Source organism: Ambystoma mexicanum, unplaced genomic scaffold, assembly GCF_040938575.1.
Source record: "Ambystoma mexicanum isolate Mex_15411 unplaced genomic scaffold, UKY_AmexF1_1 Mex_scaf70, whole genome shotgun sequence".
NCBI classification, from domain to species: Eukaryota; Metazoa; Chordata; class Amphibia; order Caudata; family Ambystomatidae; genus Ambystoma; species Ambystoma mexicanum.
The window spans coordinates 1,114,763-1,141,788 of NW_027182489.1; the positions used below are offsets into that span (position 1 = coordinate 1,114,763).

The 27,026-nt window shown below is 46.8% G+C and overlaps 1 protein-coding gene across 4 annotated transcripts in view; it reads right to left on the minus strand.

Moving 5' to 3' along the window:
- The window catches only part of LOC138562831 (E3 ubiquitin-protein ligase TRIM39-like), a 232,784-nt gene that overhangs the window by 125,122 nt on the left and 80,636 nt on the right, over positions 1-27,026 (minus strand). For all 4 annotated transcript variants that reach the window (XM_069642801.1, XM_069642803.1, XM_069642802.1 and 1 more), the window contains exon 4: positions 8,337-8,359. In XM_069642801.1, the coding sequence (XP_069498902.1) occupies positions 8,337-8,359 (23 nt within the window). The remainder of the gene's footprint in view (positions 1-8,336; positions 8,360-27,026) is intronic.

The window sequence follows — 27,026 nt, forward strand, 5'->3', positions numbered from 1 at the left end:
CCTTATTGTCACCAGATGTTGCCAGGCGTGCAATGTTCTGCCAATGGTGCATTTCGCATTCTTTCTTATGTATTTTTAATCATCATCTATATTCTTTTTTTGGATTCTTTATTCAACAAGCAACTAAATACTCAAGAAACTAAATACTCACAGGAGGAGTGGTTGGCGTGATTCAATACTCTCCTAATCTCAGTACAAAGGTTCTTTTTTGCATCTTGAATCATTTTATCATTGCCGTGCCTCACAGGCAATGAGATATTCATTCTTTCACCAACAGATTTATATGTTCTACGTTCAGCAACTTGTTTTTGAATATTATGCATTAATTTGGAAAAATAAAAAAATCAACAATTCATTAGTGGCCTCTCCAGACAACCCTGATTTAATAAATTCTGGTAATAGGGCAGATGAGGCGCTGTTAGGTTTCTCAATGTTACGTTTGTGCCACAGAATGCGATTTTGGCCTTCGCTTCGGTATATTGGCCCATTATTGTCATATTCAAACTCAGCATTCCCATGATCATTAAAATCTAACCGAAGACATAATGGCGAGTGATCACTTTCCTCGCGCTCGACAATTCCCATATCAATTATATAATGCATTCCCAATGTATTGGAGAATATATAATCGAGAATTGCCACAGATCTTCCCTCGATTCAATAATGGGTTCACTTCATGCTGTACCTATATCAAAAACCCTTCTTTGGTTACCAATTTAGCAGCACTAGAAAGCAATTTGCCCCCCAGTACATCATTCAATAGTTTAGTACCTACACAACCCAGATCTCTTTACATTTCCCCCGACTAATTCTTCAGTCGCAGCTGAGATCGAAATAGCTTGATAATCTGATATTGCGCATGTTGTCTCAGTGGTGGTTTTATTAAAATATTCTGTAATAGGTTTATAGTTTGGGGGGACCTTGTATGGACGTGATATCAGTTAGCCGGTAGGTTCGGGTCAGCCCATTGCTTTTTTAGGAGAGGGAAGACTGTGGCTGTTTTGAAAACAAAGGGAAAGCAAGTCGAAGGACAGGGTGAAGAGTTCAGCGCGATGAGAGGCCACTATAGGGGCAATAGGCTTAACTAGCTGAGGAGCAAGAGGGTCTGATGGGGCACAAGAGGGGTGAAGGCTACCATCCTCATAACACGTTCTATTCCACAGACCAAATAATCGACACACCCCGCTAGGGAATGAGACCAGGAGATGGATTGCAAGTAAAACACAGGTTATGTAAGTAAGTTGTGCACATGGGCAGCACATTATAAACCAAGAACTCGCCATTTGTGATGACAGAATATAGGTACACATTTCTGCAATACAATTGGAGACACAAACGGATTCAGTATAGAACTATACTGGGTGATGGTGTTGGATTGGCTGCTTCTCAAGTGTATGTTCGGCGGCACGTGGGTCAGCTGGGCTCATCTCCGCGGTGAAGGTCAGGTCACTGGAGCTTTGTATCCCTGACTGTCTAAACTAACACAACATGAACTAATGACATGAGATAAGTGGTAACCATAAAAGTATGGCCTTAAATGGGGGTAGTTTGAAAGCACCCCATCGAATTTACTGGCATCCTCACCCTTGTACCCTAATGCCAATAAATCACAGTCCCCCTCCCAAACCAGGTGCCTGCCCTGTAGGTTTCTGATCTTCCTGATGCCTCGCAATACTGGCAGACATGTGTTTAGGCTTGAGGAGAAGATATTGGCACATAGGATGAGGGCTTTGGTGGGTGTTCCATCTGGTCACTACAAAGGGTCAGATGTGTATCTGCTTGACCAAGTGAAGGGGCATGGGCTCTGTGGACTGTGGCCTGTTGGGGTGGGGGTCGAGGGAGCATAGGCAGGTTAGTGGAGATGGATGGGCCCATGAGCTGGGGCCTGCTCCGGTCACACACAGTGCAGTGAGCTCATCTTGCATGAAAGGATACTTTGCAACAATTCATGGCTGGACTTCCATGAGAACAGGGTTTGTGCGGAGCTTGCAGGGTGGTGGAGGGGGCCTGGGCTATCTGTGCAAGGTGCTGGGCATGGGAGAGGCAGTATTTAGAGATCATTTTCAGGCCTAGCAAAAGATGGCTTCCAGTGACACACAAAATGGAGTCTCTATGCAGCACCAAAGGCCTGGTTATTTGTTTACCCATTTGTCAGTATTTAGCATGAAGCCTACAAAAAAACAGTGGGGATGTCTCCCCCCTTTGGTACACAAGGGATCCATTCTATGCGGGAATGACGAGGGGGCGGGATAAACCACCTCTCCCCCAACAGGGGTTAGCCTTCATCAATAGAGATAGCACTGTGTCAGTATTATAGTGAGTACAGTGGGAGATGGGGACAGAGGAGGATGGTAGAGCAGGTGTAGTGTAAAATCTAGGATGCGGAGTGTGAGGAAGGTCAGGAGAGAGTCGCTAATGTTGGTAATGTGTCTATTATGAACATTAATTGCCCACGGCCAGCAGGGCGAGGAGTTCGGCTACACAAGTCTACTAAAAAGAAGTAATAAAAACCTGAGGATGGGGGCATGGACCGATATTTTAGGGGAAAGAGGAAAGAGGTAAGAACCCCCCACCCCTCCATCAACTGCCCCATGTGTGTCATTTTCTGTTTACTTGGTCCAGGGACTCTACACTAATGCATATTTGAGGAATAATAGTACACACTATAATGTGTGTGTGTGTGTTATAACTGTGTGTTCAGTGTAGTAGTACATACATGAATTGCTAGATTTGATGTGATGTGAGATGATCCAGTAAGCTGAGCTACGTCATTCTTTGGCAAATCAGGTGTTAATTAACTGTAATTGCTAACAGCTTTTCTTTTTTTTTTTAAAGAAGTGCACACACATGAATTTGGAACAATGGCTAGTCAGGATAACTTCACACAGGATACTTTATGAAAGGAGCATGACTTATGGGGGGCTAATGAGGATATGCTATCAAATGCAGCAATACATTGGGAGAATTTCAGACTACAGGCCATGGAGTTACAATATTGTCTCTTTAGAGTCGAACAGTGAAGATTATTGTCACTGTCTATTGGCCCTCCACACTCCCAGGGTGCACTGTGTCTGGGTTTCCTTTTCTGGTATGCTGCTGTTCACATTCCAAGAGATTGGTGTGGATATGAGGTGTTCTATGATAGAGTGTAGGGTGTAGCCCAGTCCCTCTTCACTATCTCACATTTGTTATGTATCTTATTCCATATGTCGCAAGCTGCATCTGCATTATGCCGCTGAGCACTCATATGTGACTTCTGGGGATGGTATCCAGCAATCCACTGCTGCAGTGACAGGTACCTCTTACCCAGCCACCACCGGGCTCTTTGGCACCAGTTGCTATTAATCCAGTGATCCCCAAGTGCAGAGACATGAAGTGGCTGTCATCACAGACTCTATCTGAGATCACTGGGTGTGGTTTCTCCACTCCTTCAGCATGGACATAGTTCCTCTCTTTTGCACTCCAACATCTTACCTCCTCGTGTCTTACCTCTTCCCCTCTGTTTACTCCACAATATACAGTCATGTTCATCCTTCTTAGACACGCCTCTGCACTCTAAGACCTCTACGTTGGTGATGGGCACACTATGAATACTTTATAACCTAACACTTCCACAGAACCTCAAGAGGCACTGGTGGTCATTTCATGTCACCAGAGTGGTGTCTCACTCAGCAAATGTAGCAGAAACGTTCCCGCTCTCCTTCCCTTTCTGTGGCATGACTTTCCTGGTCCTTGGTGAATAACAAATTAAGTGCCTTTTGCCTCAGTACGCACTGGTGAGCTGAGGCAGTTAAGCAGCGTCCACATTCTGCATTAATTCCCATCATCCCCTGCAGAAACATGTCCTGTACCACATATGTGCCAACTTGCCTCATTGCACTGGAGATAAACTGGTACAGTATACCTGTCCACTCCTAGTGTTTGACAAATAGAATGAGCCATGTTGGAAGGCATGGTACACACACATAGTGCAAGGGATGTTTCCCCACAAGGCATTACCAACAAACAGTGAAAGCCAGCCATTGCTTACAGAAGTCTTTTCACTGGGTTGTTGGTAATATATTTATTTATTTAATTGCATTTATAGCAGCGCACCAAACCCTCAGGCATCAGGGCGCTAGTTACAGTATGTGTGAAGTGGAATTTCTAACAGTGCAAGATCACATATGATATGATATGATATGGCATTTATAACGTGCCTATATACAAGTGTTTCAAGGCGCAAATATATAGGTTACAGCAAGTGGTTCTTAATAGCCTAATCTGGCAAAGCGACACCTCATAGTGTGTTGGGCTACATCAGGTATACAGATGCAATACAGGTAAATGCACAAACGGGCTGTTAGGGAGAATTCTCATTCTATGGCTAATTTCCCTTACCTAGTGAGTCCCCCAGCAGCTTTGCTGGATTTCAGGAGTTTGTTTTTCTACTTAGTAAGAGTGTACTCCTTTTTCCCACTCTTATTTGTGTTTTACCATGTGTGTTTCATCTGCTTTTGTGATTGTGGACTCCGGAGTACACCACTTCAGTAGCCCCCTTCTTTTGTGTGTTACACAGCACCTTCAGTGCAGTGACACAGGGTTGTCTTTTAGACTTCCCACCGACTCCATTTCTGAAGCTGACTACTGCCCCCAGAAAAGGGTAAAGTTGCCATTAACTTTACTTAGTCATTTAACCACAGATCCAGTACACCCCATCTTACATGGAGTACTGGAAGCTTTAACTCTTAGCCCTTTTTATCTGTACCTCCTAGAGAATTGTTTAGTTCTTTTAACATTTAAAATTGGCTGGTGGCAGTGGTATCTACCCTAACTTTTCTACCGCGGTTATCTTATACAAACGTGGTAACATTGTAGGCTATTGTATTAGCCTCGAACTTAAACCCGCTTGACCAAATACTTTTTTTTTGGCTCCGGTGCGGTTTATTCGCCATTTCTTTTTGTTAAACTCCTTCTTGTGTTTTACTTTGCACGGCAAACCAGGTTTGCCTTCTTTGTTCACTGTGTTTTGGCGGGCTTCTGCCAAGGGGCTGAATGTGAGGGAGGGGTGTAGCCACCCCCTGCACAGGGTATCCTAGGAAACCCAAGTTGCACTTTTTCATGATTGGCTGAGGCGGTTGTCCGGGCTGGACAACCCCCCTGCTGTGTGATTGACAGCCAGGCTGTGTGAATGGGGGATTTTCGCATAAAAGGCAGGTCTCTTGGGCTGGAAGTGAGAGAGTCGCCACTGGAACTACAAGGAACCGAAGAGAAGCAGAGGAGAGGTCGACTGCTGCAACTATCCCGTACCGGTGAAGCCCTGCTGCAGTCCTGAGCTATCTACCCTTCAACGACTAAAAGAAGATCCATTCCGGAGTCTTCTTCCCTTGAGCCTGGTTGGGATAACCAGCTCGTCTTCTTCAGCCAGAGGAATCCCTTCGTGGTCGAAATCACTGCACACTGCTGTAGTGGTTGGGATAGCCACCTGAAGAGCCTCTCCTGTTTAAAGGAGCACACCTTTTATTCATCGTCGATGCTGCCGGCCTCATCCTTGTGTGGTGCAGACCCCTCATCGTCCTTCTTCGTGCCAAAGCTCCAGGAATCGTGGGTCTGCAGGAAACTACCAGGAACAACTGCCGTGACACCAGCTTCATCCTTTGAGAAATGTACTGTGTCCTGCTTGAGGAATTTGGGTGAATCCCTATTTCTCTTCCTTAAGGCTTGTTGTTACTTTTCCCTCGTTCTTTTGCTTCCGAATATTGACAATATCAAAGTACTCTTGGCTACGTTGAACCGTGAACTGTCCGACTGTGTGATCCTCGACAACAGGCACCCGGTGTCACTTGACCCTGGCTCCGGCCCTTTGACTCTTGAATTCCTGTCTATGATGTTCTTCGATTCTGTCTGCCTAACTATAATATTGCCTATGATTTTTACCTCCGACTCTCTCTGGGTATCTCAGGTGCTAAGTGTGTTTTTCCCCCGGTAGCATTTCTTGTCGCGGATACGTGTTTATTTAGTAGACCGACTGTCAAAAAGTGATCGCAATCGTATTCACGGTAACGTGTCTTGTTTCATAACACCGGTTCATTCAAACACAGGGTACTTACCTTGATCTATACCGTACAAAGTGAATTGGTTAGTTGTAGTGTATTTTACGTGTGGTTTTGAATTTAATAAAAGTGTTGTATTTATAACAAATGGTTTAAAAATAAATGTACTTATATTTTTTACCTGAAACCTTGAGTCAGTGTTTGCTTGAGTCACAGTAATTGTGGTCACTTTGTGTAATCTCTGCTACTGCTCATATACTCTTGAGATAAGCCTGGCTGCTCCGCCACTGCTACCACTTTAACATAGTAGTACAGGCTTGTACCAAAGGTAAAACTTGTATTGCCACTTGTAGTCTTAATTGTGTGCAGTGGTCCCTAAGGGCACTGCACAGGATTCTGCCTAACACAGGCAAAGCCCTGCCTCATGGTGAGGGGCTACATCAGTTATACAGATACACGCGAGACAACATTAAGGTAAATGCACAAACTGGCAAAGCCACGCCTCATGGTGCAGGGGCTACATCAGAAAATGAGATGAGGGTGCACACCAGGTGTGGATTTGGCTTTTAAATCAGGCGAATGTCAGCCAGGTCAGTAGCATTAAAGCCTCCAGGGCCACTCCCCTGCTGGCATGGAGCTTCACCACTGTTTGTGATCACTACCACTCAGCTGTTCCCCATCATTCCACAGATGGTCTCAGCAAAGACTAGAAACATGGATTGGCTGTTAGAAGACATGTGATATATAGATAAGCCAAAGACAATCCTATTTAAGAACGCTCTGAAGGGGGACCTAAAAAGAGAGCTTGTGTGCAGACTCCATGCAAAACAGAGGTTCCAGAACTCCTGGCAGGCAGTTCCCTTGTGGCGCAGAGTCCTACAAGATTACTGACTACTAGGAAGAGAGCAGATGTTTTTGCAGATGTTTTCTTCCTCTGCACCCTGGCTCTAAAAAAAGATGACATTCAGACAATGTCTTCGAATGTTCATGTTATTTTTGCTTTTGTATTTTTAAACTTTAATTTGACTAACACAGTGGCTATCATGAATTGAGGTTAGCACCTGAGCACTGAGGTTTGGAGACACTCAGCTGTCTTGTGGTACACTTCTGGGAAAAGCATAATTCAAAACCTCTGCTCCTTCCTGAACCTCTTCTTGCCAGAATAAATGGATTCTTGCATGCACTGGAGGCTTGAAGAGAGAAATAAAATGGGACAATTGTTACTGTTTTCCCTTTATTCATTGCCCAGAGCTTTAGACTGTTTTTAGGTAATTGCCCTAAGGCGCCATGGGTTTCTGATAGAGTTTTGCCAGCCCCTTCCATTTAATGGATGTGCAGTGTCTGAAATACCACCACATGATTACTGACGTCCCTACCTATCCTGACAGCACTGCTGCCACTAGATCTTTCCTTTTACTGTGTAATATTTAGATGTCTGTACACATGTATTGATTGTCTCTAGGATTTAGATGAATAGAAGTGAATAGGGCTATATGCAATCACATTATTGCTAATAATGGGGACTGCTTATTGTTTGACTATACTATTGTTATTTATATTTAATGGGGTTCATTATGAGTTTGAAGGTAAAGGAATTCCGGCCAGGCTCTATATGCATTACTGCCCCTTGTAATCAGGCTAAATCTGCCCGAGTGCAAGTGGCAGAATGGCAGGGTTATTCCCCAGTTAGAGAGTCCATAGGGCCTTTGGCTGAATTACCAAGTAACTACTTGCTAAATGCTAACTGTGTACTTTAGGTTTGTATGTCCCACTGCTTATCGCATCTCCCCTTTCTAAGTACCACTGCCTTGCACTAAGAAACTCATTTTATAGTCACCCTAATTGCACAGAGGGGGCACCAAACATATGCACTTCTTTGAGTGCAGTCACCTCTTTGTTGCCTTCTGCTTGTTCGTGTCAATGAAATGCAAATAATATTCTGTGCAAAATGCGTTTTCTGTGCATACTTACTGTTCATAATGCATGACATTGTAAATGCCTGCCACCGTGCATGTTAGTGGCAGGAGGCATTTACATGGCTTCCTATGGCTTCCAGTAATTCAATGCATTTACGCCAGCATCACAACCAGATACTGGAGCAAGTGTATTTGGATCTGACCGGCAGAGCAGATGGGGTGGTGGAAAATACTCGAACATTCTCAAGAGAGTGCTATGCCAACTATGCTCACGCCACTGGGGCTTGCATTGTATAGTTGATGTATGACTCCAGGGACTAGGAACATGTGCCGTTTAGAAGCCTCATCATATTCAGATTTGCTGTTTGAAAACAAAATCTTGTCTTACCTTCTTAGAATGCTCCTGATGTCCTGCAAAAGATGGAGAAATGAAAGGACACAGTTACTACTCATGATGTACAAACACTTACAGCTCGTCCACCATAACTAAGGTACACAAAGGGATTGCATGTTACAGAAACTACGTGCTAACCTTAAATGGAGCAATACGTGTGTTCAGTGTGGATGGATCATGCATTGTGAAGAGGAAATGATGCCCTGACATCAGAAAAATGTTAAAATGCAACATCTTTTCCTACTATTTTACATGGACATATACAAAAGTGTGGGGTAAATAACGGCCCCACAAAATGTCAGAGGTAGACAGGCCATGCTAGGCCCCTATTGTGAGAGTGAAGCTGGATTATGTTAAGACCCATTGGAAAATGCAGGCCAGTTGAAAACATTTCTTTCTGATACAAGGTCTAGTGAATGAACTAAAATGGGCCTATTTCAACTTTAGTAAAATACAAAGACACTGGGCCTCATTATAAGCTTGCCGGTCCCATAACAACGGTTCCAGTAAGCTTGCCGGTACCATTGTTACCGGACCAGCAAACTATGAGTTTTCGAGCAGGTGCCCTTCTGCCCGCCAGGTCGGACCTGGGGTTAAGTTGAATGGACTGGCTCTGATGTGTGGGTTTGGGGGCTGCCTGCGTGGTACCACTGGCTCCACTGATGGGGCATGCTGGGCCTGTCTCACCCTCCTTCTCTTCCTGCGTCTCCTCTGTGGTGCCTGTTGTTGCTGGTGTAGCAATGCAAGCATGACCTCCATCCCCAGTATTGCTACTACTATTGGAATCATCTTGGTGTGGGAAGGGGTGTGGTGTGTGGGTGGGCTCCTTTTCTGCTGGCCCAGACTCCATTGCCTCGACCTGTGCTGATTGTGTGCACCTGTGGCAGTTGGGAACACTGCACATAGCAGTTTACGGGTGCTTTGCGATGCTGAGCAGATCTGCACCCTGTACCGTCTGGACCGGGACACCATCACCACCATCGTGGACATGCTACACAACGACATTGTCAGCCTCATTGAAATACGCACCGCCATCTCCCCTCTACTGAAGGTAGTGTTGGTGCTCCACTTCCTTGCCACAGGCACCTACCAGCACACAGTGGGGCACATGCATGGCATATCACAACCCTTATTTTCTCACATGCTGAACCAAGTGCTGGATGCTCTTCTCAAGCACACCAGGGACTACATATCCCTACCACGGTCTCCCCAGGAGATTTTTGATACAAAAGTTGGCTTCCATGCACTGGCAGGCATGTCAAATTGTATAGGTGCCCTCAACTGCACCGACGTGGAGTTGGTGTCCCACATGCCATGGATGTGGTGTACAGCAACCGCAAGCAATACCACTCCATCAATATACAGATGGTATGTGACGCCAGCAAGATCAACACACATTGTTGTGCCTGATATCCTGGATCAACCCATGACTCTATGGTCCTGCGGAACTCCACACTACCATGCTACATGAAGACATGCAGGGCGACGTGCCTGGCTGCTTGGTAAGTTGCATGATAGGCACGTGCAGTGAAATGGGGGGGTAGATGCACACACCACCATGGTGTCATTGTTGTGGTGACAGCACGATGTGCACATCACCTAACGCTGTGCCCCAAAGCAACTCAAACTGAACATGACAATCGAATCCCATAGCAATGAAGGAAGCTGCACACCTATCACAACATGCCAAACTAAAAACCACCTACATCCCACAACACGTTCACCACCCATCATCGTACCTCACCCTCCGTAACACAATCCAGCAACATGCTGTGAATATTCACTATGTAAATGTCTGCAGCAAATCACTACACAGGACAAGCATCCATGGGAGTGCACTGAACAAAATCGCCAAGGGAATCCACTGCTTGTCACAGGGCCGCCACCACCACAGAGGTGCAGCATGTCACCATCGTAATAATCAGCACTGAATGCCTAATATTGCAGAGCCTACTGCCAACGCTGCCAGTTAGAAAATCATACAGAACACAACACATCACAAATTAGACACAAATACAGCGGTATGAGTCCACAATGCATGAGCAACATCAAGGCAGTGTACACCGTGTATCATCTTGAAGATGCAACCCACACCATAAGTCCATGGCACAGCACACAATGAGGACATTAAAATTGTGTACATACAACCAGGGACATGTGCATGTGACCAACCATTATCTGCAGGCGTGTGTGACTAGTACAGCTGTCCATCATGAAATGACTAACATATACCTTTTATTGCCTCCCATGCAGGTGACAGTGGCTATCCCTTGAAGACGTGGCTCCTCACCCCTGTCCGAAAACCCACAGAACAGGCACGAGGAGGACTACAATCGTTCCCATACCCGTGTGGTCATTGAGCAGACCTTTGGCCTTTTGAAGGCACGGTTTCGCTGCCTTAGCCCGTCGGGTGGGGCACTCCTCTACAGGCATGAGAAGGTGGCCAAGATCATCATGGCATGTGTCATGCTGCACAACATGTGTATCTGATGGAACGTGCCCCTGCCCCCTGACATTGAACTGAAACCACCTGGTGATGACGAAGGGGATGAAGAAGATGTGGCTGCACATCATTGCGGTGCCGATGCACAGGAGGGACGTGCTGTGCATCAGTCAGTGATTGCACAATATTTCTAACACACATGGGTGCAGAAGCTGACATGAAAGTTGGACAGAGGGCACAGGGTGTGGGAGTACATGTACAATATGCACTGTATATGAATAAATGACACATGCGCAATGATGAATGTCCACGCAAGATTCATTTTTCACACAAGGGGTGTATTTAACTGTCCAAAAAAGATTAAAGTGCTCAAACCCTCCACCTCACACACCCTCTCCCCCTCTGCCTCCCCCAACAACTCCCCCACATACCCTCACCTCCCCCTCCCCAACAACTCCCACACACACCCTCACCCCTCTCCCCCTCACCCCACAACTCCCCCTCACACCCTACCCCCTTCCCCCTCCCCCCACAACTCCCTCACACATGGTGTCCAAGCAAATGCTTCATGTGTCAGTGTCTATTGCCTTCATCAGGCTGCCCCATCTACATCCTTCCACTTCCTGCACCTGGTGGTGGCATGTCTAAGCGGCGCAGGGTGCGCTCTGACCTGCGTAGGGGGCTAGTTTGGGTGGAGCATGACGAAGAAGAGGTGGCTGCTTGCTCCATTCTGGGGGCTGGACGCTCAGCTTCCATGGAATCTGCAATGCGGGTGAGGACCTGCCTCAAGGCAGACACCTCCTTGCATAATCTATTGGTTCTTTCCACAATGATCTGCCTCAGGGCAGACACCTCCTTGCATAATCTATTGGTTCTTTCCACAATGACCTTCCTCAGGGCAGACTCCTCCTTGCATAATCTATTGGTTCTTTCCACAATGACCTTTCTCAGGGCAGACACCTCCTTGCATAATCTATTGGTTCTTTCCACAATGATCTGCCTCAGGGCAGACACCTCCTTGCATAATCTATTGGTTCTTTCCACAATTACCTGCCTCAGGAACGCAGTGTTGTCGCGCCCCTCCTGACTCGCTTGGGCATTGTCTGCAACAAACTGCCTCACTAGGGCAATGAGCTCCTCCTGGCGCTGTGCTGCCTGGCCTGCCTGCTGCACTCCCACCTGTACACCAGTGGAGTTGGAGGGTGCATGTATGTATGTATGTATTTAATTTGTGTATAGCGCCCGTAGCCCACGGGCATCAGGGCGCTTGTACATAAAACACTGATACTGCGTGACGGAACGACAAGTACGAGACGGACGACAAGTACGAATAGCTACTGCCTTATGCGTGCCCCTGAGAAATGGCCTTCACCCGAATTCTCATCTAAAGAGGTGTGTCTTCAGCAGCTTCCTAAAGGATTAGCTTCAGACATCAGGGACTCAGGGATTGAGCCAGCACAAGAAAAGATCTGCCCAGTCCGGTTTTTAGCTTGAACTTGGGCACGATCAAGAGGCATTTTCCCCCCGAGCATAGATTTCTACTGGGATTGTAGGGCACTACACTCGTTTTCAAGTAGGTAGGCGCTGTGCCAAAAAGGCACTTGTGTACCAGGCAGAGAGCCTTGAACTTTATGCGCTCTTCTACTCTAAGCCAGTGCAGAGAAAGCCTCTCTTCAGTAACATGGTCTTTCCGCTTCAGATTTTTCACTAACCTGACCGCGTTGTTCTGGATCACCTGACTGCTGGATAGATCCTTGGATAAGGCCCCCAACAGCAGGGCATTCCCGTAGTCGAGCTGTGAGAGGATAATGGCTCTGGCTATCGTTGCCCTGTTTCCCTCATTAAGCAATGGCTTAATGGCTTTCATAAGCCTGAGATAGTACGCTGTGTTTCTTTGGAGGAAACTGGTCTGGGCATGAGAGTCGACCACAGAGTTTACCATCATACCCAGAGTCTTCACCTTGGGGATCACCTGAATAGTGGCATTCTTAATTTGGAATGAGTTGTACTCTGCCCCCAGTTTTTCCAGCTGACGACTAGAGCCAAACAGCATCAGTTCGGTTTTTGAATCGTTCAGGCACATCCAGTTTGCCTGCATCCAGTCATCTATTATCTTGTAAACCCTAGTGATCACTTCACTGTCCGTGGCATGATTCCTACCCCCCAACTCCAATATGAGTTGGGTGTCGTCTGCATAATTTGTAAACGACACTCCGGCTTTCACCAGTAGGCTACACAAAGTGCGCATATATATGTTAAACAGCATTGAAGATAAGCTGGCCCCTTGAGGCACTCCGAATAGGATGTCGCATGGGTCGGAGAAACTGCTACCCCAGTGGACTCTCGCCTGGCGGTTGGAAAGAAAGGACAGGAGCCAATCAATAGCTCCCTCTGAGCAACCAACATTCTCTGTAAGCGCCTTGATGAGAAGGTGGTGATCCACCAAATCAAATGTGGCACTAAGGTCTAGGAGCATCAGCATCCCCAACTTGTTTTCGTCCAACAAAGTCAGCATCTGATTCTGCAAGTCTAGCATGGCTGTTTCATTGCTGTGGGATGCTCTGAAGCCAGATTGTTGCTGGTGCAGAATCTCCTGGTTCTCTACAAAGTATTGGAGTTGCTGTCTTGCTACCTTATCTAACAGTTTGAGAACAAAGTTTGAGTTGGTTATGGTACGAAGGTTTGCGGGATCTTTGGGATCTAGGCCCGCTTTTTTAACAAGCGGGGTGATAGTGACTTTCTTCAGATCTTTAGGAACCATGCCCTCTTGAAATGAAGCGTTCACTATTCTCCGGAGGATGGGAGCAAAAATATCTTTGTGTTGGAGAATGATACCAGGAGGCAGGATATTTTCTGCGCAAGTGGTAGGTTTCATGCTATTCAGCACCTCCAACATATCTGCCTCTGAGATGGGGTCGAATTTATAGAGTTGTTCTCTGGCAGATACCTTCACTTCAATGGGGCAGGTCTCCTGTTTAGAAGAAGTTCTGTCCTTGATAATGTTTTGTCTCGCCTTTTCCGTTTTGGCTTGAAATGCATTAAGCACCATATTACATACAGTCCTCCTCAGATGGCGTGAATGGGGGGTAAGAGATGCAGGTTTTTCAATACTCTTCAAGATGTTGAAGAGTTTGCTTGTATTATTGTCAGCAAGCTCGATTTCCGCGTTGAAGAAGTTGGCCTTAGCTGACTTGATTTTCTCTTTATATTCCATTTCCTTCCTTTTCTAGCTCGCTTTACTATCTGCCGATTTATCTGTGATCCATTTTCTTTCCAAAGTCCGTTTTTCCTTCTTCAATGAAAGAAGCTCTGGTGTATACCATTTTTGGCTGTTACTATTTCTCCTAGTTAGCTTGGTGGTAAGCGGTGCCACGGATTCTACTAACTCAAGTAAGTGTTTATTATATTTGTCTAGCAATTCGACACATGAGTCGTGATCCTGAAAGGAGCACAGAATTTTGTCCAGGCAGGGCTTGAGCTGAAGGTCATTTACATTCTTAAAGTTTCTGATTTCTGCCTTAATGTGAGGGTTTTGCTTATGAGCATAGCAGGGCAGTTTCAGGTTAGCCGATATCAGAGGATGGTCACTCCAAATGCAGGGAGTGGTGCTACAGTTTGGTAATGAAATGTTGTGACCACACAGCCAGTCTAACTGGTTTCCCTGAGGGCTAGTGGGATCTTTATTAAGAACTATGAAGTCAAGGTTATTCAAAGCTTTTTCCAGCGCAATAGCCCCTTTGTCCTTCTTATTGCCTCGCCAGAGGTTCCAGTCTCCCATAACGACCGTTGACACGTTGATGGATCTCAAAGTGTTTAAGTGAGAGCAAAGTTCCAGTGGGAAGTCTGAGACCAATGACGGTGGTCTGTAGATAGCTATCAAGTTAAGGCAATTGTTGGGTGAAAAAATCAATTTGAGGTGTAGGGCTTCGCACCCGGTGAATCCTACAGATACCTTGAAAAGTTTAAGGCTGTTCTTGGCAATAATTGTGTGACATGGGTAAATCCATTTGGGTCCTCTGTGGGACTCATGCTCACTTGTACAGACTCCCCCCCAGACTGCTCCGGGGTGGTGTTGTGGTAGGAGTCGCCAGGTGTGAACTGGGGGATGGGCGGGATTTGGTGTTGCAGGTAGGTCCGAGGAGTCGTCCTCGACAGGCACACACACCTGGCCCTGCACGTCATCATCTGTCAGAGGTGCCGTAGCTGCCGCCTCCCCAACAGAGATGTTCTCTGCAGATTGTGCCCCATAACCCACTGTCTCCTGTGCAGGTGTCACAGGTGTTGTGGGGACTGTGGTGATGGGCTTTAGCGGCACCAGTGCTGTGGCATCCTGGGCTGTTTTGTTCTTCAGTGCCAGTTGTGCCTTGTCTGGGCCTTTCGAAGTGGAAGGCCTGTTGCCTTCATCCCGGACCCTCTTCCGGGGTGTAGTAGCCTGTGGGGGTGAGTCCCGGGCCTCGCTGTCAGGATCTGAGCCAATGGGGGACCAAGAGAGGGACGGCATGAGTGATGGCTTGACAAGCATCATGCATACATTTGTATTATTGCTCTTCTACACATTAGAGGGGATTTGGCAGTGGAGTTTTGATGATCACGTTGCTTGCTATATGGGTGGAGCACGCAGGCATCCGTCGGGGTCACTCATGTTGGGGCGGGCGTATGTTATGTGACATGCATTTCTGTTGTGGCCTGCGTGCAGTGTGACTTATGCCATTTTCATATTTGTGTGGCGTGTGTCAGGTATGGCATTGCCATGCTGCAGGCATGTGCATGTGTCTGTGCTGCGTACGACATCTAGGCAGGGAATGTGTATGTATTGGGCCATGCATGGCCTCTTTAGACAGACACATTGGTGGACTATCATCATACGTTGCTTTACAGTGTTTTCTTAGGACACTCACCTACTTCCGCCGATGAGGTGGCGCCACGTTCCATCTCGCCCACACCTTAGATGGCGTCGATTCCATCTGTGCTGGCGCAGATCTCCTCCCACCGGCTTAGCCTTATTGGTGAGCTTGCTCCTCCACCAGTAGCCATGGCCTGGCTCCTGTTTGCGGACAGGATGTTCCTGACTCGTAGGCGCAGGTCATCCCATCTCTTCCGGACATCCTTTATTGTGCGGGGGGTGTTGCCTACCGCGCTGACTCTTTGGGCAATAAGTTCCCAGATTTATTTTTTCTTTATCACTGCTTCTCTCTTGAGGCTGTTTGCGAAAACAACCTCGGCATTGTTAGCCAGGGTCTCAGCCAGCATTGTTAGTTCATCTTCATTAAAGTGCTCTTTGCGCTGGCAGGAGGCGCCATTTTTTACTGCCTTGGGCATGATTTTGTTGTGGGAGGTTGATGTCTGTACTCAGCAATATGCTCCAGGTCCTGAGTGCTGAGTGTGGCAATGGATTGTGTTTTTCAAGATGGCCGCTGTGCTCTTTCCCGTTCCTGTGCGATGGCGCTACTTCCGGTTCCGCTTATTTACGGGCACCGCTAATAGTGGTCCCCGCTGATAGCGGTCACCGCTAATGGCGTTTCCATTGATGCCGGTAGTGCTGTCTGTGCTTTCCATGATGCGGCTAAAGGCCTATTTTTGGACTATAACGGCATGTCTGTTATGTCATTACCGGCATGGCGCAAAGCTTGTGCACGCAAACTTGTAATAGCCCTCTATTAGCGGGCTCTTTACTAAACGGACACGGAATTTGCTCCATGCCGGTAAGGACTGTTACTTACCTCCAACCTCGTAATGACCCCCTGGGCCTCATTACGAGGTTGGAGGCAGCCATGGAGCTATTAGCTGCCTCCAAAACCCTTCCGACTCCGCCCTGGTGAATGCAGCAATTACCGGTCCATTCCAAGGTCGGAGGGACTGGTAATTCCCCATTCACCAGAGCCATTCCCCTTCCTATTTGAGCCCCCATAGGGCTCAATGGGAATGGGGAAGGCGCTAATAACGTTACCGCATATTGCAGTACCGTTATTAGCTCTGGAGTCCCTTTGCGGGTCCCGTCCTCAACGCCTGGAAAAACCAGGCGTTAAGGGAGGACCCGCAAAAGGAACTCGTAGTACTGCGCTAAGAGATTACCGGCACCGGTGCCGGTAAACCCTTAGCGCCCACCTCGTAATGTGCCTTAAAATTGTAATATTGCTAACTGTGTATAATGGAGTCAAACAAAAAGAAACAGGTGGTGCTGCAGATGTTTACTTTGTGTAAATTGGGAAAAGGCACCTTTGACAGATTTGGAAGATAAAAAGGAGGAATGATGCCTGACATTTAAGAAATAAAGTCAATTGACAGATTGCATTGTCAGGAATAAAGAGACAAAGGGGTCGATTCATAGAATTCAGCGCAGAAGTAGTGCACGCGCCTAGAGCAGAGAGGGAGTGTGCGCCAGGCGCAGCGCAAAATAGGATTTAGGCGCACAGCGTATTAATGGATTTCCCTAGCCATTTGCAGTCGTGGCGCAGCGAACATCCAGCAGTGCCAGTTACGGCCCCAAGAATGCCCGTTGCGCCAGAAAAAGCCAGAGAAAATCCCAATATGGCGCAAAGGGCAGCGCTAACCCAGGACCAGCTTACAGCCCCACCTTCAACGTAATCGCGTGAAAAACTATGCATAGCTCGCTCGTGGCAGCCAAAACGCGTGAAAATGTACTCACACACCCCCTTCAATGCGCATACCCCGCTCGCGCCAGCAAAAACACGTGAAAATCTCCCAGCGCTCCCCCTTGAATACGTGTACCCCGGTCGTGGGTTCCCTTGGTAACCCAAGTCGCATTCCTGTTTCATTGGCTAGGTGACTGTCCTGCCAGGACAGCCACCCTGTTGTGTGATTGACAGCCAGGCTGTTTGTATGGGGGAAAACTGCATAAAATCAGGTCTCTGGGTCTGAAAAGGCAGAGTCACCACTGGAATGAAAGAACCAACGAGGAGCTGACGGAAGAGGACCCCTACCACGACTGAACCGCACGGTGAAGCCCTGCTGCAGGCCCGAATCCTCGAACTCCAACGACAGAGAAGATCCTCCAGGAATCTTCTTCCCCTGAGCTGGTGGGACCAATTAGTTTGCCCAAACTGCAAGCCAGAACTCCCTCCTCTGGTTGAATTTGCTGTACAGAGCTACAGTGGGCTGGATAGCCAGGAAGGTCGGACCCTGCTTGGATTTTAAGGAGCGCACCTTTTATTTGTTGCTTTGCTCTGCTGCTAGTTTCTTCCCTGGGCAGTGCAGGACCCTCCAGTCTTCCTACTTCATGTCAGTCCGACAGTCACTTCAGGAACTGTGAGACTGCAGGAACTGCCAGGAATGTCCGCCTCAGCTACAGCTTCTTCTCCATTTAAAGGTACTGTGCAAATCCGGTTGTTTGTTTCGTCCAGCCACGGTGAAAGTGCGTGAAAACTTTCTCCAATCTGAGGGCTTGACCTTCTCTACTCTTTAAACTAACTTTTCTGCCGACCAACTTCATCTGGAACTCTTGGCAAAGACTTAACCGCAAACTAGACTGAACTGTGTGATCTTGAGCAAAAGACTTTTGTCCTACTGACGTTGGCCCTAAGCCTTGTTGATATGATTCCATCACTGTAGTTCCTCTTTCTAGATTGCCTTGCTTACTTACCTGTTGGTGCTGCTCAATTTCTGCCTAACTTTGTCTTTCCCTCCCTTTTTAAATTACTAGAGTGCCATTTTGCTCTCACTTCATTTTGTGAGCTTAACTTGTCTGGAAGCTATTGGGAGTGGTGTGGAGTATTAAGAGTTTGATTTTTTAACTGCTTTACTTTAGTGAAATGTTATACAACTGATGTGTAAATAAATGTATATTCTTTTACTCAGAAACCTGAGTCAGTGTTTGTTTGAATCATAGTAATTGCTGTCCCTTGTGTAACTATTGATACTGCTCACTTGCTCTTGAGATAAGTCTGGCTGCTCAGCCATCGCTACCACTTTTACTGTGTAGTACAGGCTTGTACCAATTTGTACTGTCACTTGTAGTCTTAATTGTGTGTGGTGTTCCCAAAGGGTACTGCATATAATTCTGCCTAACACTGGTGTACAGCGGTGAGGATCAAGTATAGTAATTACACTTAGAGTGCTGCATCAACTAACCACAAGGCTAACACCACTAAAAAGCAATATTAATCATGTCTGATATGGAAAGCTACAGTCAGGAGACCCTCCTTAGTTACACTGTGGATTATCTGAAAAATCTGTGTAGAGAAAGGAATCTCTCTGCCAAAGGCAACAAATCTAAATTGATTGAAAAGTTGTTAAAGAACCAAAGTCTGGGGAGTGGGTCTGAAATACCTGACTCTCCAGCAAATGTGGAAAATAATGAGGTTGGTAATGTGTCTATTATTGATGAGTTAGAGGAAGTAGATGTGTCTCCTAATGTAGGCCTCACTGCTCCCTTACCTGCTCAGCAACCTCAACCTTTGTCCAGTGGGACCCACCAGGCCCTGCACCCAGTCCTGAATTCATTGCTCTAGAAAAGATGAGGCTTGAATGGGAATTTAAACGTTTAAATGCTCAAACTGAACAAAAGCACCAAGAACGTAAGCTCAGAGAAATGGAGTTGAATCATGAACTAGAAATGAAAAGGTTATCTCTTGAAAATGCTTCTCTCCCAGAGTCTTCTAGGTCTTCCACTCCTAAGAGACCCTGTATGCCTAAAGACATTGTGGGTATGTATGAGGTTAAGCCTGATATTTTAGATTGGTTGGCAATGTTTGAGTATAGCCATGGGATTCAAGACATTACAGGGAATCAGTTGCTTCCTTGGCTCTTCCCTAGGCTACCCACTGTTGCATCTGATGTTGTGATAGAGTTGGGGGAGGTGGATAGGAGGGATTATGAGTGTGTGAAGCTAGCTTTAATTGCTAGATTTGGGAAGACCCCTTCCCAGTACCTTAAGAGATTTAGGACCCTCAAAAAGCATGATGGTACCCCTTGGGCTACCTGGGTATGTGAGTGTTTGGAAAACTTAGATGGTTGGGTTAAGGGTTACAGAGTGAACACTTATGAAGGTATGACAAATCCTGTTATGTTGGAGTCAATTTATGATGCCTGCTCTCCTGAGCTCAGACAGCACTTGGCTGATTCTAAGGAGATAGATCAAAAGAAGTTAGCTAAGGCTGCTGACTTGTGGGTTGCCAACAGGGCTACTCACAAGGATTCTGGGGCAACTCAGAAGAAGGATGAGGGAAAGCAGCCAAAGAAAGATAACAAGGAGAATTCTAATACCTCCAATCCAAAAGAGGGCCACAAACAGCAACATAAGGGTAAACCACAAGGGAAACCGGATCAGGCTAGTGCACCATCTGGACCCAAACCAGATGGAGGTCAGAACAAACCCTCATTTATCAAGACATTTGGGAAATTTTATGTTTGTGGGTCAACTGACCATGTGAAAGGGGATCCCAGATGTAAGGGTAAACCTTCAGTGGTCCACATTGTCTCTTTAGCCTTCTCCCCAGAGGAAGAAGTACCTATGGCAAGTGGAAACTTTCACCTACTGGCTGATGAACCCATGAGAGTCTCAGCTAGTGTTTCTTTAGTGTCCCTTTTCTTGTGGGAACAACAGAATTTAGATGTCTATAATTCCATCCCAGATAACACTAAAGAGTATTATAAAGATAGTGGGCCTCATTACGAGGTTGGAGGCAGCCATGGAGCTGTTAGCTCCATGGCTGCCTCCAAAACCCTTCCGACTCCGCCCTGGTGAAAGGAGCAATTACCGGTCCATTCCAAGGTCGGATGGACCGGTAATTCCCCATTCACTAGAGCCATTCCCCTTTCCTATTTGAGCCCCCATAGGGCTCAATGGGAATGGGGAATGCGCTAATAACGGTACTGCAAATTGCGGTACCGTTATTAGCTCAGGAGTCCCTTTGCGGGTCCCGTCCTCAACGGCTGGAAAACCAGGCGTTAAGAGAGAACCCGCAAAGGGAACTCGTAGTAGGGCACTAAGGACCTTTACAAAAAGAAATTGCGAATAAACCCAACCGGAACCAAATAAAAATAAAAGGGGTCCAGCGGGTTTAGAGTTTGAGGCTACCACCATAGCCTCTAACTATACCGAGGCTATTTTCATAGCTCGTGGTGGAAAGAAAAGGGTAGATACCACTGCCACCAGCCAAATCTTAGAGAAAGGGGAACAAACTAAGGTTCCATGAGAATCAGACAAAAGGGGTTAACTATTAACCCCTCCAGTAGTCTATCAGAATATACGGTGCACTGGGTCTGTAAATTTAAAAAGACTAGTAAAGTCAATGGCAACTTTACATGTTCTGGGGGACAGTAGTCAGCGCCAGAAAATGGAGTTTAAAGTGAGAAGTCTGAAAAGACAACCCTGTGTCACTGCACTGAAGGTGCTGTGTGACACACAGTAAAAAGATGATGCCTATGGAGTTGGTGAGACTCCATATCAATGAACACAAAAATGTACAACAAACAGCAAAACACATGTAAGAGTGGGAAAAAAAGGCTCACACTCTTACTAGGTGAAAAAAAACCCTAGAAATCCAGCAAAGCTGCTGAGGGACTCATTAGGTAAGGGAAATTAGCCATTCTGGACAATTTTCCCTAACAATGATGTATCATGCAGCATCTCACTCCATGAGTTCCTCTCCTCTCCGCTCACACTTACTCTATCCCTGTTTCAAGGTGTCAGTGTACACTATGTATCATCCATCGTCTTAATCCATGAGTTCCTCTCCTGTCTGCTCACATTCCTTCTCTCTCTCTGTTTCAAGGTGTCAGTGTACAAAATGTATCATGCAGTGTCTCTCTCTATGAGTTCCTCTGCTCTTTGCTCAAAATTCTTCTCTTTCCCTGTTTCAAGGTGTCGGTGCACACTATGTATCATGCATCTTCTCACTCCATGAGTTCTTCTCCCCTCTGCTCACACTCCTCTATCCCTGTATCACTCTTTCAGTGTACAGCATGTATCATGCAGTGTCTCTCTCCATGAGTTCCTCTCCTCTCTGCTCACACTCCTCTATCCCTGTATCAATCTGTCATTGTGCCCTATGTACGATGCAGTGTCTCTCTCCATGTTTTCCTCTCCTCTCTGCTCACACTCCTCTATCCCTGTATCACTCTTTCAGTGTACAGCATGTATCATGCAGTGTCTCTCTCCATGAGTTCCTCTCCTCTCTGCTCACACTCCTCTATCCCTGTATCAATCTGTCAGTGTACAGCATGTTCATGCAGTGTCTCTCTCTATGAGTTCCTCTCCTCTCTGCTCAAACTCCTCTATCCATGTATCACTCTGTCAGTGTACAGCATGTTCATGCAGTGTCTCTCTCTATGAGTTCCTCTCCTCTCTGCTCAAACTCCTCTATCCATGTATCACTCTGTCAGTGTACAGCATGTGTCATGCAGTGTCACTCAAGGAGTTCCTCTCCTCTCTGCTCACACTCCTCTATCCCTGCATCAATCTGTCAGTGTACAGCATGTTCATGCAGTGTCTCTCTCTATGAGTCCCTCTCCTCTCTGCTCAAACTCCTCTATGCATGTATCACTCTGTCAGTGTACAGCATGTGTCATACAGTGTCTCTCTCTGTGAGTTCCTCTCCTCTCTGCTCAAACTCCTCTATGCATGTATCACTCTGTCAGTGTACAGCATGTTCATGCAGTGTCTCTCTCTATGAGTTCCTCTCCTCTCTGCTCAAACTCCTCTATGCATGTATCACTCTGTCAGTGTACAGCATGTTCATGCAGTGTCTCTCTCTATGAGTTCCTCTCCTCTCTGCTCAAACTCCTCTATGCATGTATCACTCTGTCAGTGTTCAGCATGTTCATGCAGTGTCTCTCTCTATGAGTTCCTCTCCTCTCTGCTCAAACTCCTCTATCCATGTATCACTCTGTCAGTGTACAGCATGTGTCATGCAGTGTCACTCAAGGAGTTCCTCTCCTCTCTGCTCACACTCCTCTATCCCTGCATCAATCTGTCAGTGTACAGCATGTTCATGCAGTGTCTCTCTCTATGAGGCCCTCTCCTCTCTGCTCAAACTCCTCTATCCATGTATCACTCTGTCAGTGTACAGCATGTGTCATGCAGTGTCTCTCTCTGTGAGTTCCTCTCCTCTCTGCTCAAACTCCTCTATCCATGTATCAATCTGTCAGTGTACAGCATGTTCATGCAGTGTCTCTCTCGATGAGTTCCTCTCCTCTCTGCTCAAACTCCTCTATCCATGTATCACTCTGTCAGTGTACAGCATGTGTCATGCAGTGTCACTCAAGGAGTTCCTCTCCTCTCTGCTCACACTCCTCTATCCCTGCATCAATCTGTCAGTGTACAGCATGTTCATGCAGTGTCTCTCTCTATGAGTTCCTCTCCTCTCTGCTCAAACTCCTCTATCCATGTATCACTCTGTCAGTGTACAGCATGTGTCATGCAGTGTCACTCAAGGAGTTCCTCTCCTCTCTGCTCACACTCCTCTATCCCTGCATCAATCTGTCAGTGTACAGCATGTTCATGCAGTGTCTCTCTCTATGAGTCCCTCTCCTCTCTGGTCAAAATCCTCTATGCATGTATCACTCTGTCAGTGTACAGCATGTGTCATGCAGTGTCTCTCTCCGTGAGTTCCTCTCCTCTCTGCTCAAACTCCTCTATGCATGTATCACTCTGTCAGTGTACAGCATGTTCATGCAGTGTCTCTCTCTATGAGTTCCTCTCCTCTCTGCTCAAACTCCTCTATCCATGTATCACTCTGTCAGTGTACAGCATGTTCATGCAGTGTCTCTCCCTATGAGTTCCTCTCCTCTCTGCTCAAACTCCTCTATCCATGTATCACTCTGTCAGTGTACAGCATGTGTCATGCAGTGTCACTCAAGGAGTTCCTCTCCTCTCTGCTCACACTCCTCTATCCCTGCACCAATCTGTCAGTGTACAGCATGTTCATGCAGTGTCTCTCTCTATGAGTCCCTCTCCTCTCTGCTCAAACTCCTCTATGCATGTATCACTCTGTCAGTGTACAGCATGTGTCATGCAGTGTCTCTCTCCGTGAGTTCCTCTCCTCTCTGCTCAAACTCCTCTATGCATGTATCACTCTGTCAGTGTACAGCATGTTCATGCAGTGTCTCTCTCTATGAGTTCCTCTCCTCTCTGCTCAAACTCCTCTATGCATGTATCACTCTGTCAGTGTACAGCATGTTCATGCAGTGTCTCTCTCTATGAGTTCCTCTCCTCTCTGCTCAAACTCCTCTATGCATGTATCACTCTGTCAGTGTACAGCATGTTCATGCAGTGTCTCTCTCTATGAGTTCCTCTCCTCTCTGCTCAAACTCCTCTATCCATGTATCACTCTGTCAGTGTACAGCATGTGTCATGCAGTGTCACTCAAGGAGTTCCTCTCCTCTCTGCTCACACTCCTCTATCCCTGCATCAATCTGTCAGTGTACAGCATGTTCATGCAGTGTCTCTCTCTATGAGTCCCTCTCCTCTCTGCTCAAACTCCTCTATCCATGTATCACTCTGTCAGTGTACAGCATGTGTCATGCAGTGTCTCTCTCTGTGAGTTCCTCTCCTCTCTGCTCAAACTCCTCTATCCATGTATCAATCTGTCAGTGTACAGCATGTTCATGCAGTGTCTCTTTCGATGAGTTCCTCTCCTCTCTGCTCAAACTCCTCTATCCATGTATCACTCTGTCAGTGTACAGCATGTGTCATGCAGTGTCACTCAAGGAGCTCCTCTCCTCTCTGCTCACACTCCTCTATCCCTGCATCAATCTGTCAGTGTACAGCATGTTCATGCAGTGTCTCTCTCTATGAGTTCCTCTCCTCTCTGCTCAAACTCCTCTATCCATGTATCACTCTGTCAGTGTACAGCATGTTCATGCAGTGTCTCTCTCTATGAGTTCCTCTCCTCTCTGCTCAAACTCCTCTATCCATGTATCACTCTGTCAGTGTACAGCATGTGTCATGCAGTGTCACTCAAGGAGTTCCTCTCCTCTCTGCTCACACTCCTCTATCCCTGCATCAATCTGTCAGTGTACAGCATGTTCATGCAGTGTCTCTCTCTATGAGTTCCTCTCCTCTCTGCTCAAACTCCTCTATCCATGTATCACTCTGTCAGTGTACAGCATGTTCATGCAGTGTCTCTCTCTGTGAGTTCCTCTCCTCTCTGCTCAAACTCCTCTATCCATGTATCACTCTGTCAGTGTACAGCATGTGTCATGCAGTGTCTCTCTCTGTGAGTTCCTCTCCTCTCTGCTCACACTCCTCTATCCCTGCATCAATCTGTCAGTGTACAGCATGTTCATGCAGTGTCTCTCTCTATGAGTTCCTCTCCTCTCTGCTCAAACTCCTCTATCCATGTATCACTCTGTCAGTGTACAGCATGTGTCATGCAGTGTCACTCAAGGAGTTCCTCTCCTCTCTGCTCACACTCCTCTATCCCTGCATCAATCTGTCAGTGTACAGCATGTTCATGCAGTGTCTCTCTCTATGAGTCCCTCTCCTCTCTGCTCAAACTCCTCTATGGATGTATCACTCTGTCAGTGTACAGCATGTGTCATGCAGTGTCTCTCTCCGTGAGTTCCTCTCCTCTCTGCTCAAACTCCTCTATGCATGTATCACTCTGTCAGTGTACAGCATGTTCATGCAGTGTCTCTCTCTATGAGTTCCTCTCCTCTCTGCTCAAACTCCTCTATGCATGTATCACTCTGTCAGTGTACAGCATGTTCATGCAGTGTCTCTCTCTATGAGTTCCTCTCCTCTCTGCTCAAACTCCTCTATGCATGTATCACTCTGTCAGTGTACAGCATGTTCATGCAGTGTCTCTCTCTATGAGTCCCTCTCCTCTCTGCTCAAACTCCTCTATCCATGTATCACTCTGTCAGTGTACAACATGTGTCATGCAGTGTCACTCAAGGAGTTCCTCTCCTCTCTGCTCACACTCCTCTATCCCTGCATCAATCTGTCAGTGTACAGCATGTTCATGCAGTGTCTCTCTCTATGAGTCCCTCTCCTCTCTGCTCAAACTCCTCTATCCATGTATCACTCTGTCAGTGTACAGCATGTGTCATGCAGTGTCTCCCTCTGTGAGTTCCTCTCCTCTCTGCTCAAACTCCTCTATCCATGTATCAATCTGTCAGTGTACAGCATGTTCATGCAGCGTCTCTCTCTATGAGTTCCTCTCCTCTCTGCTCAAACTCCTCTATCCATGTATCACTCTGTCAGTGTACAGCATATGTCATGCAGTGTCACTCAAGGAGTTCCTCTCCTCTCTGCTCACACTCCTCTATCCCTGCATCAATCTGTCAGTGTACAGCATGTTCATGCAGTGTCTCTCTCTATGAGTTCCTCTCCTCTCTGCTCAAACTCCTCTATCCATGTATCACTCTGTCAGTGTACAGCATGTTCATGCAGTGTCTCTCTCTATGAGTTCCTCTCCTCTCTGCTCAAACTCCTCTATCCATGTATCACTCTATCAGTGTACAGCATGTGTCATGCAGTGTCACTCAAGGAGTTCCTCTCCTCTCTGCTCACACTCCTCTATCCCTGCATCAATCTGTCAGTGTACAGCATGTTCATGCAGTGTCTCTCTCTATGAGTTCCTCTCCTCTCTGCTCAAACTCCTCTATCCATGCATCACTCTGTCAGTGTACAGCATGTGTCATGCAGTGTCTCTCTCCGTGAGTTCCTCTCCTCTCTGCTCAAACTCCTCTATCCATGTATCACTCTGTCAGTGTACAGCATGTGTCATGCAGTGTCTCTCTCCGTGAGTTCCTCTCCTCTCTGCTCAAACTCCTCTATCCATGTATCACTCTGTCAGTGTACAGCATGTGTCATGCAGTGTCTCTCTCCGTGAGTTCCTCTCCTCTCTGCTCAAACTCCTCTATCCATGTATCACTCTGTCAGTGTACAGCATGTGTCATGCAGTGTCTCTCTCCGTGAGTTCCTCTCCTCTCTGCTCAAACTCCTCTATCCATGTATCACTCTGTCAGTGTAAAGCATGTGTCATGCATTGTCTCTCTCCGTGAGTTCCTCTCCTCTCTGCTCAAACTCCGCTATCCATGTATCACTCTGTCAGTGTACAGCATGTGTCATTCAGTGTCTCTCTCCGTGAGTTCCTCTCCTCTCTGCTCACACTTCCCTATCTCTGTATCACTCTGTCAGTGTACAGCATGTATCATGCAGTCTCTCTCTCCATGAGTTCCCCTCCTCTCTACTGACACTCCTATATCCATGTATCACTCTGTGTGTGTACAGCATGTATCATGCAGTGTCTCTCTCCATGAGTTCCTCTCCTCTC